This window comes from Mesitornis unicolor, unplaced genomic scaffold (genome assembly GCF_000695765.1).
Source record: "Mesitornis unicolor isolate BGI_N332 unplaced genomic scaffold, ASM69576v1 scaffold2550, whole genome shotgun sequence".
In the NCBI taxonomy this organism is placed as follows: domain Eukaryota; kingdom Metazoa; phylum Chordata; class Aves; order Mesitornithiformes; family Mesitornithidae; genus Mesitornis; species Mesitornis unicolor.
The window spans coordinates 30823-45124 of NW_010156173.1; the positions used below are offsets into that span (position 1 = coordinate 30823).

The window sequence follows — 14302 nt, forward strand, 5'->3', positions numbered from 1 at the left end:
CCTCAGTTCCCATCTAAAAGGAGGCAATAGTGATGATGCAGTTTTCTGATGATTCTGTTGCTGCTTTTGTTTCCATTTTCTTGACAGTTCTTAAATTATTTGGTATTTTTGTGTGTGTGCATGTGCATCAGGTTGATTGCAAAGCACAGTGCTGACAGCTGTTGAGCTCTACAGGTATTTCTGTAATAACATTAGTTTTTAATAAAACAACAAATGGTATTTCATCAATTAAATGAGCTGATACGAAGGGTGCAACAACATGAAAAATGTGTGATTTTCCTTTCCTTCCCTTTCAGGAAATGAGAACAGTGAAGCCCTTCCAGAGTCTATCCCATCTGCTCCTGGAACGCTGCCTCATTTCATGGAGGAACCAGATGATGCCTACATTATAAAAAGCAACCCCATCGTCTTACGCTGTAAAGCTATGCCAGCGATGCAGATTTTCTTCAAGTGCAATGGAGAGTGGGTCCATCAGAATGAGCACGTGTCTGAGGAAAGCATGGATGAGACCACAGGTAAGGTACCGTGTCCTTCGGGAGACAGATCTGAATGCAGCGTCTATGGACCATAGACAGGCCAGAGCAAAGAGCAGAGATCGCAGTCAGGGCCGCACAAGCAGGAGAGTTGGGTGGCGTAGCTGGTACTTCAGGCTTGCATGGAGCTGGAGCGGGAACGGGCTCCAGTTGAGAAGTCCTACAACAGCGTCCACTCTGGCCTGAGCACAGCCAGGAACCGCGGTGGGAGGGCACGGTGTCAGCCCAAGCTTATTGCCCAGCCACTGCAACAACGTGTCATTTCTATGGTGCGATTTGTGGTGGGAATTGGAAAGAGGGAAGCATGCTTTGATGAAATTCCTGTCAGGATGAACCCTGAAAACCCACCAGTGTGGTGGTTGAAGTTTACCTTCGCCCCTAGGCAGTGCTAGGTATGTGGCAGGTAATAAAGCTAAGCAGGAGAGATCCATGGTGTGTACCTGAAAGAAGAGAATGAGAAGGGAGAAAGTTGAAAATTACCAACAGATTTTATCATGCTCCCAGTGCACCCTATAGCTTTTCTCATTTAGAAGTATCTTGATAAGTATTGCAAACCAATTTAATGCTGCACTGTCCCGAAATTTCACAATTTTGTTTTGTTATTGCGTTTCTCCTCTCTCTAAATTCCAGCATTGCTAGGCAACTCCATGTCTTGGAAACAGCAGCGTATGCATAACTTCCTCTCTGTCAATACGAGAAATTCCTTTTTAGAGGAAAAAATGCCGTTTAAAAAGAAGTTCCATCTCCTAAAGTGGTGTTTGGCATTCTCTTTAAGTGACGCACTCTGAAGGAATTTCATACTGAAGGTTTTTGGTAAATGCTAATCTGGATGAATTTTAATTTTTACAGTTACCTTTTCAGAAATAATTTAATAGGCATAACCTTTACTTCTAAAGGCATTGCTGAATCAATATAGAAGAAATGTCATCCCTAAATGTTTTTCTTCCATATGGTTAATGAAAATCTGTCTTGTGAATACTGCAATTATGTTTTCTAAGCTTTGGATTAATAACAGAATAAAAAAAGATAAATTAACATTAGGTGGTTTTTTAAATAACACCAGAAACATTGAGGTTTGAGACACGGCTTAGCAAATGGGATCTGGAATATAAATGTTGCAGGTTTGAATTTAGCCCAGGCACAAAGCTAACCCTAAAAGTACCGTTCTCTTAGCATAAGTGTGGTCCAGACAGTTCAATGTGTCTTGAGTGTCCTGAAAACTGCCATCATGGTCCTTAGGACACAAAGATGCGGGTAAAGGCTATATATGGTGTAGTGTTGAAGGACAGGCATGGATATCCTGTCACTATGATGTATCCATAAGTTATTTTGGCACTCTTCCTTAGCCTTCAGCAAACAGCAGACTATTGGGGCTTTTAGCATTAATGTGTGTACAGGCAGTGCCCTCATTTCTGGAGTCAAATCTGGGGCACAAACATGGCTGTTAGCAAGCGTGCACAGTGTTGTGTGTGCTGTGTGGGCTCCATCTGTGAGAGCTGCACTGGAATTGCTGCCAAGATTGGTGCCTCTGGTTAAAGGGTGCGATTGTGGTGCGCTCACTGAAGGGAGCTGCACTGCGTTAAACTGTGTCTGTCCTTCTCTGTCCTTCCACTGTTGGTTATGTGGCTCACATCCTGAGAGGATATCTAGAAAAGTGGTGAAAAATAGCAACGAGAAACCCAAACAAGAGGAAATTTAAAGCTAAATACAAGAAATGTATCTTAGCATCTCTATAAATTCCTGCCAGCAAGCTCTTAGCCAGGCATATGTGAGGAGTACTTGGCAACGGCACTTGAAGGCACGCTGTTGTGATGGCTTTACCTACAGCACTGTGCTGTGTGCTTGGAAAAGGACGGGCAGGACAGCTGTTGTACACAGCGGCTGCATTTTGGCACTGTGGTGAACATGGAATCCAATTTTGCATGAGTTTGTTTTTATAGGACAGAAATAAAAACCTTGGAGTAGCCAAGAGTTGCTGTTAACTTGAGCAGGAGGAGCAGCAGAGGAAGGAGTTTTGTACTTTTGTACTTCTTGTATTTCTGGCCTGCTCATGGAAGGGTCCTGGTGGGCCCGAGGGGTTTGCACTGGAGCCTCTCCCTTGTGGGTTTGCTGCTGTTTGTGCAGAAAAGCAGTGCAGGCGAGCGGACACGGGCTGCAGTGACGATGGACACGGGTGCCCATGTCTGCGTGCCACAGTCAACTGGTTGGTTAGAGACCCAGGTGTCTCATCCTCTCCTGCCGGAGAGCCTGAGCTAGGAGATGCTACTGTGATAAAAATATAATAATTACGGTTTGATTAATTTCCTCCTGGTTTATTTTCCTTGCCTGAGCATTGCAGCTTGCACCTCAGAATTAGTTTACAAGTATTTCAACTTTCGGTTTCTCCAGAAAACCAGACCTGCTAAGAGTAACTAGAGTCTTCTCGTCTGATAGATAAAAGGATTACAGCAATAACTGCTGTCAGTGTTTTTCTCATTTAAACAAATAAAGCTGACAAATGCTGAAGTTCTGTGCAGCTCTGTTATGTTTAGTACATGGAGAGCAATTATTCATCTGCTGCCAGCATTAGTCTATCTGCAGCTAAACCATCCAACAGTGCAGAAAGCTTATTAGCATATCAGTGCCATAGTCATAATTTTATATTCTGTAAGGCTGTACTGTATAACAAAAGATGATGGTTATAATTTGCACAATAATTTAAAGGGTTGGACTTGCAGTGCTTATTAGAGTTATACAAGTCACAGGTAAAATGTTGCTCTTGTTTATCATGCGCCTGTTTTTATTTGCATGGATTTTTCATTCTGTGTCATTTCCTGTGAACAATTTTTCTGGCATTTCTTGAGATGCAGAGGGTAGGTGAGTATATTTATGGTGAAATATAGCGATGATAAATGAAGAATATATGCCTCTGTTCCCAATAGGTTTGCTTTCTCTAGTTGTTTCTAAAACAAATGAAAAGAGGTGTGCTTTCTCCATAAACAAAACATAGCTTTCCCCAAAGACAAGGTGTTCTCCAGAGGTCCCTTCCAACCTCAACGCTTCTGTGGTTCTGCTATTTTGGATGCATTTATTTTGTCTATTGGCAAATTGGGAGACCTTTAAAAGGACCCCAATTCCTCCCTGTCCCATTCTCAAAATGCTGAACCACCAGCTTCTCAAAATCTTGTGCTGTTTGTTTGCCTGATTCAAACCACATTAAATGTTGCTGTGAAAATATAGGCTGATCTATAGGTTAATTAAATAATGTGTCGATGAAAGGAAGAGCTGGGCTGGAGAATATTCTTCCTTAATAAAGCCGAAGCTGTAAATGCCTGTACTCGCTGACAACCGCTTGGAATTGTGCAGTACCAGTGAGCCTAGAAATGGCTTCTGCTTCTCGAAACAATTCCTGACTGGAGATGGGCTGTCTCAGAAAGGCCAGTGCTTGCCAGGGACTCGGTGGTTTTACACCCACGTTGAAGAGGTCTAGAAGTAGATGGGTTGCAACCTTGTTGGACGTGGCTGCAAATCAGCTTGGATTTGGAGGCTGTGGAGCTTTGGTGCTTTGACTGAGCTCCTTCAGGGACTGCACACAGCTCGGTTTGCCGTAGGTCACAACAAGGAGGGTCTGTTGGTCAGTGGCACACAGCGTGGGGGGATGCCAGAGCTTCGGCCAGTCAAGACCTGCTGTGTCAGCTCCCCAGGACTCAGATGCTCTCTAATGGAGCTCACTGTCGCTGCTCTTATCTTTAACCTATAAAGATCGCTCTACAAAGTGGTTGTGTGACTGGGGATCCAAGGATTCGTTGCTGGCAGAGCAGCTTGGATGTTTGAACTGAGGTGGTGCATTTTCATCGTGAACTTCACAGTGGTATGACAGCAAGGAGAGGAGTTTCTGACAGAGCGGCTGAGTTCAGGTGCTGGGTTTATTTCGTAATGACTTGTGTTCACTGTGGCAGAAAATAAAGGGATGTTTTGTAAACAGCTTTGTTGAAAACTACATCAACGTGTTTAATATAACAAAATGCAACAGGAATCCTCTATTTGTTTATTACAGAGTGAGTAAATATTTGAGTGTCTGAAATGATTATTGAGACAACTTAGGAAGCTATCACAGGTTTGTCTAGGACTTTAGGTGAAGCATGGCAAGCCAAACAGACTAAATGAAAAGAAGTGAAAAATCCCATTTGCCCGTTGCTGGAAAGGCAGCAAAAATTTAGTATTGCTTTATAGTATTTAAAGGTTGTCTGACCTTGCCTGCCCTTCTTCCCTGAGCATCCCCGTGGGCCTCATCTCTCCTGTTTACCAAAGGAACGCGCTGACTTCCTGGTGCCTTTCAGGAGTGAAAAACCCAGCTGTTAATGATGCCTGAGATTAAGTGGAAGCCAATTTTTATGGAGTTCAGGTTTAGAAATTTCTTGCTGCGTTATAAACTTCACAGGCATGAAGTATTTCAAGATTGAGTTTTCATTCATTTCCAGTGAAGGGGAAATAAGTATCTTGGGACTGCACAGGAGGAGAAAGAGGAGAGTAGGAGTCATGGATGTTTTCAGTTTTCAAGTCAATGTTTTTCTGGCTACCTCTTTCAAATGATTCCTAATGCCTTTTAACCCAGATTTGGATTATGTTTCCTCTCCCCGAGGTTGTCCTGCAAAGGTAGGTGCAGATATGGCAAACATCCCGAGTGCGTAAACCAAGGTGTCAGGTTCACAAGGCTTTGTCTGAAGGGCAGTACTGCCACGTTTCACCTGCGCCCAGGCAGTGAGGAAAATGGCAGCAGGAGAAGAGGAAACACACGGCTTTTCCCACCTTTACTCCTGGCTACTCTTGATTATTCCCTTAGATGTTTTTCTCAGCTCTTCTAGGTGTAACTGATTCCTACCTCAAGAAAGAGGTGTGCATTCATTTTGATAAACAGCAAGCAGATTTGCAGTAGACAACAACAACGTTGTACTGCAGATGAATTTAGCAAGGTTATGCTTTGGGAAACGGTCTAAAATAAACAAGGTATCCGTCTGCTGGTATGAACGCTTCTGTTTGTGGAAGTTAAGAAAGGCAAGCCTTCAATTTTGTGGCTGGTTCACTGCTTCCCAGAAGGATGGGGTGGCAAAGGGGACCAGAGCTGTAAAATTTATTCCCCTCTCTTTTTTTCTCCTCCTTCCAGACTGTAATGGCTTAAGCGTAGCTTTCTCTGCACTGCAGCCTAGGACACAGCTTTCCTCTCCCGTGTGAGGCAGTGGCTGCTGGGTGGCACTGCCGTGGCAGTGACTGGAACGGGCTGGAATTCAGTGGGGCATCCAATCGGTTCCTGTCAGACGTGCACAGTTTTGTTGGACTTGATGTGGGGCACTTCAGAAAGCTTTTCAAGGGCACTGAGATGTTAGATGGGAAGACAATTTTATCACAGGTTATATTATAATATTCCAGACAAACATTCTGGGTGAAAAAGGCACGGGAGACAAAGTTTCTGAGGGAGGCAATGTACCCTTGCAAAGACCACAGTGGGTGGGTAATTCCTGTAACTCAATGCATTATGTCCTACTCAGCATTTAGAGTTTAATTAGGGACAATATATTATAGTCAAAGTAATTAAAGTTTTGCCTTGATTAAAAATGGAGTTGGTTAGTTAAAAGGAAAGGTGTGGCGAACCTTAGCTTTGCGCCCAAGTAAGACAAACTTTGTGCCTGTGTCAGCTGATCTTCTGTATCGTCCCCCTTCAGGACTGAAAGTTCGAGAGGTGTTCATCAACGTGACCAGACAGCAGGTGGAGGATTTCCATGGGCCAGAGGATTACTGGTGCCAGTGTGTTGCATGGAGCCATCTGGGGACCTCGAAGAGCAGGAAGGCATCCGTCCGCATAGCCTGTGAGTACAGGAAACGTTCTGCTCCTCTAGGTTTTGTAAGGCATGGAAGCACACTGTTCTGTTAGGGTTAAATGTAAATGGATGCTGGTACGGTACTGCTGTCTTTGCAAGCCCTCCCTGTGAGATACTGTAGGAATATCATAGAAGGCATGGGGTTTTTTTCAGAACTCTCTTATTTTAATGTGGATTGATTGATTTGCATTTACACTCAGCAAGTCTGTTTCAGAGACACACGCTGTCACAGCAATACAATGTAATTAAAAAGGTTAATGCAAATCGAAAACCCCTGAAAAGTGCCCTTTTGCTCCGTGTTGATCACAGGGATCTAAAAAAGTGTGAAAGACCCTGTAACAGTGTCTGTCTTCTAAACCTTGTATAAAAAACATGCAAGAATGTCCCCGGATAGGAAGTGTTCAGTTTATCTGTGTTCTCCATATCTGGAGTAGTGTGGTGTGGTGCTATAACTCAAAATCAACAGATCATTATTTGAAGGACACAAAAAGTGGAAAATGCAATAAATGCCGTCATGGCAAGAGAGACATAAAAAGGGCAGAGCCCAAATACAATTGTTACTATGAGGCTGTGGAGATACTCAAAGCCTCATCCAGTTTTACTTTGCAATTAGATCTGCTACGTTGTTCTAACAGAATCAGAGCCTGAGACCATCCTTCTGCAGCAGTGCTGCTCGCAGAGAATTCAGGAAATTACTGTTCCCCAGTCTGCTGTGAAGCCTTTTCCTTTAAATCACCAGTTCAGGTCTTTAAAGGCATGGTCTCAGGAAATGATGGCAACAAGGTGCAGAGCTGGGAGAAATGCTTCTTGGAAGGAGAGGAGGGGCAGGAGGAAGGGGCTGGGGAGGCTCAAGCAAGAAGCTCTGAACAGTAACTATCAGGTAGTGTCCTAGCAATTCTTGATAAATCTTCTTTTCTAAAATTACGGTCTTCCAACAGCGTAATTTAAAATAAACATTTGAGATAAGTAATAGGACAATCTAACAACTCCTTGATTTTATAAACAAGAGATTTTTTTGTTGGCTGATTTAGTTTGAATGTGTAAATATGTGTAAATTCAATTTCTTTTACTTTACTGCATTAACTGTCATAACATTGAATGAGCTAATAATTCCCCTGTATTGCTAAGCTGCAAAGGACTATTATTCTGAATTGAATTTTTATTGACTTTTCTCTGCATTGTGATTTCCCAGCCCCATAATATGGCAGTATGAGTAAAAATCAGATTGGGCAGAAGCAGGTGGAGCCGTGTGCTGGGACTCTTAAAGCCATCACTGTGGTGCCAGTTCTGCAAACCACATCCCCAGCTGCATCCATAGCTGCAGATATCGAATTAACCTCGCAGGCCCTCCAGAGAGTGTTCTTCAGTTCTGCTTTATGGAACGTGCTGAGTGCAGCTGAATGTTTCGCCTGAGAACCGTGTTCCTGTGCTGGCCGTTTGCAGCGCTGCTTTTACTTGAAGTCCTGGTTTTTGATGAAAAGAACAGTAATTCTTGATTGCGGTTGTGATGGGACTTGGTCGTGCTCCAGACAGAAGAACGGGTGCCTATAAACCGCCTCTGGTGAGCTTGCAGGGCTCACGCTGTCATGGGCTGGTGGTGAACAACCTGGCCCGTTAATCTGGAGCATGGATTTCTGATTTAGGGGACACGCTGTAGAGGAGTGGAGATGGGAACGTGTAGGTCCAATCTGTGGTAGCTTACAGAACCCATAGCTTTCCTGCAGCACCGGTCGTTGTGATGCATGGTGTGGTAGGGTCAACTTTTTTTTCTTCTTTCTTTCCTTTTTTCTTATTTTTGCACTTAAAGCCTAGAGATTCTCAGTTGAGTTGAGTCCACAGCATTACAGCACTTTATTTCTCTGAAAAAGCGGGTAAGTATTTCTTTATGATAACGTGGAACGCAGACAAAATGAGAAGATGGATCTTACTCCGTTTTTCGTCCTAATAAAGGCATTCGTAGGCACAACTGCATCTCGTTAATGAATGACTTTTTGAGTACTGGAAAAAATATTGGTTATCTCTATGAAAAAAATCAACATTAACAGAGAATCATAAAACAGAGAACACGTGCACTGTGTCCATCTTTCTCTAGTGAGCAGCTTGCTAAAATAAGTCTTAATGTATTTTATAAGATATATTAAAGTGTAACTGATTCAGAGCCTCTGCTGTTTAAGGGAGTGTATTTCATGAAGTGTAAGCAATGGAGAAAATTAAATCAATAAATCCACACTGTGGAATTTGAGACAGTTTGAAGAAAATGAGTATGTCTAGTGGAAACATCCTAACTCTCAAAGCACGTGTAGTAAGTAACGTTCTTTCCGTTTTGTTTTCCTTCCACAGCAAGCAAAACCTTACATATTCCTGGGCATATCTGGGTTAGGTCCGTGTCACTGGATACAGGTTTCCTTTGCGTCTGGTCTGGTTTACCCACACACTTGGGCACAGAAGTGCTGCTGCCACATCAGTGTGGCTCTGAGACATGTCCTGCTTTTTATCCTGAAGTATCGGCTTGGCCACAGTGCCTGAAATGAAGCGATCTTGTCATCAGCCAGTCCGGAATGTGAGGAGTTGCTCTCAGTCCTTGCCTTCCTTTCCCTGCAGCTTGCAGGATGTAGGTGATTTAAACATGTAGCTTAGAACATTTTATAAACTACCCTGGCCCTCATCTGAAGAAGTGCGTGCTAGGAATGTTATTGCCCATCTTGGATTCCTTCAGTTGGTTGTAAGAGCAGCCGAACAATTCACCCGTTTTGCAAGGGCAGGGGCTTGAGAGGTTGAATGCACAACTGGAACCACGGAGTTTGTGGGTTCTGATGCTGGTGGTCTCTGTACTCACTCACAGATAGTAAGGGTGGAGAGATGGAAACACAGCTAAGGATTACAGGATCTCTACCTCTTATCTGGGGAGCTCTGAGGAGCTCTCTGTTGTCCATTGATTTACACGCGCACCTAAGAGTACGGCAAAGCGGGATTGCTGCTCCCTTCTGCAGCCTACATAGCACTGTTTGGGGACGAGTGGCTTTTGGAGGTATAACGAATTATTGCATTAAACTCTGCAGATTTGCGGAAAAACTTTGAGCAAGACCCACAAGGGAAGGAGGTTCCCATCGAAGGGATGATCGTCCTCCACTGCCGACCACCCGAGGGAGTCCCTGCAGCTGAGGTGAGGCTTTGTGCAGTGGCACTGCTGGTGGCTGAAATTTAGGAATTATATCCAATGAAAACTGACATTTTAATTGTTTTCTGCACATAAAAATTGTGGAGTTGTCGATAAACCCTGATTTACTGCTGCTGATTGTAAAATTGTTACTGCTGCTAATAAAGCCTGTAAATCTTAACAGGTCGTATTTGCTTTGGACAATAAAATTGCACATAAAGGCTCAGGGTGCAAGGGTAATTCTATGCTCATGAAGGTAAACAGTTTACTGGAAATAATTCAGTGTCTTTAGAAACTGGGTACCAGATTCAAATAAGTAATGACCCTGGTCTGTGGCGGTAAGGTTGAGGTTATAAACTCTTCTGGTATTTCCAAGTTAAAATGACCTGCCGTGTGAAACATGTGGATGAGAAACAGTTGAGATAGGCAGGAAGTCTTGCTCAGTAATTGTTATGTGGGTGCTGAGAAATACAGGCGGCTTCAAAACCCAGTGCTGGCGCCAAATCCATGGTTCTGATCCAAGGATTTATTTCATTAGAGTGTAGATGAAGCCCTAGATGTAAACATAAGGCTTGAAATAACTACGGACAAAGCAGCTCATCTTCTGTCTCATTAGATGCAACAGATCTGCTAATTGTGGCAGTGCTGGGCTTTGTTTGGGTTGGGTTTGGTTTTGTTTTGGTTTGTTTTCAATCCACACTCTGCATGGACCTGGAAATGCAAACTGAAAACAAAACTGATAGGAGACTCCAGCCCCTTTTGTGGTACCATGCCCGTATCTGTCTGAATCCCTTGGGAAGATTTCGATTATTCCATCCAGTGCCGAGGTTCAGGAATGTTATTTTCCCAAAGAGCACACACTTCCTGTGCTTGCCATAGTCCCCAGTGCATCTAGCGATTTATTTCCGACAGCGGCTACGAGTGACTGATACAGACAAACCTCTAATCATGCAGTGCAGCTCAATAGGAGACAGACGCTTTACAACTGGAATGAGGTTTAGGTCCAGCTCGATTATTTATGGGAGCCTGGCCCATTATCAAGAATATAGATCTTCATCTCTGGAATTGCTTTTCTGCAGCATTAAAAGTAAATGTTCTTGATAGCTTAATCTGAAATATCCTGTGGAAAGCAGGGATATTTTTTAGTGATGGCACCATCATGGGTCCTGCAGAATTACCAGGAGTAAGAGCCTTTCTTTCCCTCTATTCCTTTCCCCATTTCTAGTCACTGCTCAAATATTCTCACCGCAGTGATCTTAGCCACTGCTGATGTCTCCTTGTTTAAAACTGAGTGAGTGGATCTCAGCAGCTCTTGGTAGGCAGAGGTACTTGTCACTAAATATATCAGTATTTTCCAGGCATATTTATGTCATTCTGTGCCATCAGTGGCCGCCCCTTGCTGTGCTTTTGTGCAGGAAAAGGTGTTTAACTGAGCAGCAGCATTAGGGGTCCACAGCTTTCATCACAGTGAGCGTCTTTGCCAGTGGTGCCTCTCAGTACTAATCTTTCCTTTTCTAATGTATTTTTCGGGTGGGACAGCAGGGATGACAGATCATACAGCAACCAAGACCAGACCTCACAGAGGGCTTCTTCAGAGACCATTCCTCTCAATCAAGTTTAGTTTTGTTGGGAGAAATTTCTGCTTCTGCCATCTGTTCAGAATGAGTAAGGCTTCCATATCTCATCACCAGGAGCAATGAAAATTCCCAGATTAGGTTTGCTTTTATGTGTTAATTTCCACTTAGGATAAGTTATAAAAGGACATATGAGAATATGGATTAATGGTTTGGATCCGTAGCTTAAATGTCTCTAAACCGTATATGGCTTAAAACTTGGCTTGTATAAATTAATTTACAAATAATGGAAGCTCATGTGACATTGTCAATGCTCCGCGTGCCCATACAATTGAGTTTTAGTAAATAGTCTTGAAGCTGAATAACGTATTAGTGAAAGCAAGCAATCAAGGAGCATTACAAATACAGAACAGCAGTGTTCTAATTCAGCTTTAATGTTGTACAGGCATGAATCAGGACCCCAAATCTGCTGAGGTACGCGCTGATTTTAATGCTGCTTTGAAATGCACTGGACTGTCTTGATGCATTTAGCAGCAAACTTCAGCTGCTTGTGTCTAGGCCTTAAGTAAAAGACATGTAAAGGAACATCTCTAAATCTGCATTAATTTTCCAAAAATTTGATTACGCTCTTCATGGAGCCCAAGTCCATCTCTTGGGCATGAAATCCTATTGAATGTGTCTGATTCTACCAATAATAAAACCTCATGTGCAACAGCAGTCAAGGAAACTGAGAAACCAAGGTACGGTCTATCATTTTACCCTGATGAATAGTTTAGACACCTTTAGCAAATTACCTATTTTAAATTCTGCATGGGCAGAACAGGAACCTACCTCTAAAAGCAGTAGTACCAACCACATCCAGCTCCTGGAGCTCTGCTCCTGCAATGCGCTGCAGGTCCAGGTCGGCTGTTCCGCTCACTCTGTACCCGCTCTGTATTCCTATTATTTTAAGTCCTCTTCTCGTGCATTCACGTGGCAAGCAAAGCAGAGCTGGCGAGCAGCTGTGCTTGCAGGCATCAGCACCCAACCCACATAAATTCAGGTTTTTATGAGTTAAACATCAAAATAAAAAAGAAAATCCAGCATTTAAGTAGAGCATCTGATAATCCCCTGCTGTGGCAAATGTTGATTTAAATCTAACAGAGTCTCTGCTGGCACAGGCTCGATGGGACCTGAGCCATTTCTTTCACTATTGATGCAGTGTTGGCCTAGGGAAGAGACAGTTCTGGCTTTCAGTCCCCACAACAGATTCTCCCCATAGATGTGTTTATTAATTGTGTGCAACAGAGGCCTCGTTTAGCTTGGAGTGTTTGCAGTGAGGAGTTGTTGTGCAGGGCAGGAATCTGCTGAAGTCTCTGGTGAATCCTTGTGTGCTGGTGGTTTTTGTTAGGCTGCCAGGATCTTGGGCCCGATTCTTGTATTGCTGGGGCTGTGTCAGTCCATGGGTAGCAGGGGAAGTGTTTCTGATTTTCCCTGGCATGACGAAAATAAGAGGAAAGGGAGGACTGAGTTCTCCTCTCAGAAAATGTGGAGTTGAATATTGAGTTTGACAGAGCCACATCTTTAGCCTTGCTTCTCATAATTATCTGCATCCCTTCACAAGACTAATCTTGTTCATTAGATCCAGCTTGTTGTTTTGGAAACATTTTGAATACATTTTTGAAGGGAAGAAGGGCTCCAGTCTATTAAAAAGAGATTTTTAGAAGCAGTGTATTTGACAGTGATGTAATACACGATGCATTTCTTCGAGCTGCGTTATCTGCTGTTTCTTTTGTTCACCCTCAGTACAAAGCCAGCTCGCTCTGGGGCCCCTGTGGGTGTAAAACAGCATTGGCGTGGTTCAGGCTGCAGGGCTGGGAAACTGAGGTGGGATTTTGCACTTGATGCCATGTGCAGTCTGGTCATAAGAGTTTTGGATGCTACCACATTATCTGAGATCTGCAACCCTTTGCACATAGGTTCACAGAGATGTTCAGAGGAGTTAAGCACATCTGGTCCCTAAGCCAGGCAGCCAGGACCCTCAGCCCCTTTGCACAACTCTCAGCTTTAAATCGATACACGAAGTGCAAAGCAGTGGAGATGCAAGCCGTGAGTTTCTAAATGGGTATTAAGCCCTCATCCTTGAGAAATACACGTTGTACTGCTATTTCCTAGGTATTGCAGTCCTGCCATTAACGTGATATAGTGCTGTTCATACCTATTACCTTGACTATATAAAGCAACTTTGGTAAGATTTCATATCCATAATGCTGGCAGCTTGGTAACCCTAATCATACCTTAGTGTTTTCCTGTACTGTTGCCAAAAGATATTTTTCTTTCTATTAATTTTAAGAACATATTGAGCGCTGGAGTCACTGCCTCTCAGCGACACAATCATTTACTTTCCAAGTGAAACAATGACGAATGCGGACAACTTGATTCTGTCATTTTATGCAGCTCTGTACCAGCTTGGGTGTAGCATCTGCAATCAATGTGAGCGATAGGTCCTGGTGGTTTGTGACAGTCAGCAAACGGAATAAATGATCACATCCTCTCTGGTTCACTGATGGTAACTCCTTCTTACCGTCTCGTCCTTGATAGTCATAATGGTGCACTCTGTGACTGTTGTCAAATCAATCTTGAACTGTAACCTGGAAGAAACCCAGTCAATATCCATTTAATTAAGTTTAGGATTATCTCTGTTCTGTATTTTCTACCTTAGTAGTGCTTCAGAGAGTAAAATATTAATTATTTTTGGTGCAGGAGCAAAAAGCATGCTTGCTTTTGTAGCTAGTGATCTTTTTAGTCAACTGGTTTTAAATTCCTGTCACTATTTTGGACAAGTGGTGTGGCGTGTTGGAGGCACATTACTGCTGAATCTTCCACCAGTGACAATAGGGGTCTTTTTTCAGGCTATCGTAGGTTGTTCCTGTTTAATTCAGTGGATTTGATAGTCAAGTTTTTAAATGTTTCCTTAATTGGACAGTGAGCATCCGTATTTTGCACTGAAATTACCATCGGGGGAGTTTCTGTCTCCTTCTTAAGACCTGGGTTTCATGTCTTCACTTGGTTTCACGTAGTAAGTCTGACATTTGAAGAGGGTGTGAAACTGATGCTCCTGTAGCACGGCAAACCTGCTGCTGGGATGGCGGTGGATTTCATACATCCTGTCATCTTTGGTAGTTGCTGTACATTTACACTCTT

General features: G+C 43.2%; 1 protein-coding gene across 1 annotated transcript in view; it reads left to right on the forward strand.

Moving 5' to 3' along the window:
* Positions 1-286: 286 nt before the first annotated feature.
* The window catches only part of UNC5D (unc-5 homolog D (C. elegans)), a gene marked incomplete at its 5' end in the record, with an annotated part of 60347 nt that continues 46331 nt past the window's right edge, over positions 287-14302 (forward strand). Inside the window, 3 exons of the mRNA XM_010181386.1 lie at positions 287-515; positions 6233-6376; positions 9448-9551. Of these exons, the coding sequence (XP_010179688.1) occupies positions 287-515; positions 6233-6376; positions 9448-9551 (477 nt within the window). The remainder of the gene's footprint in view (positions 516-6232; positions 6377-9447; positions 9552-14302) is intronic.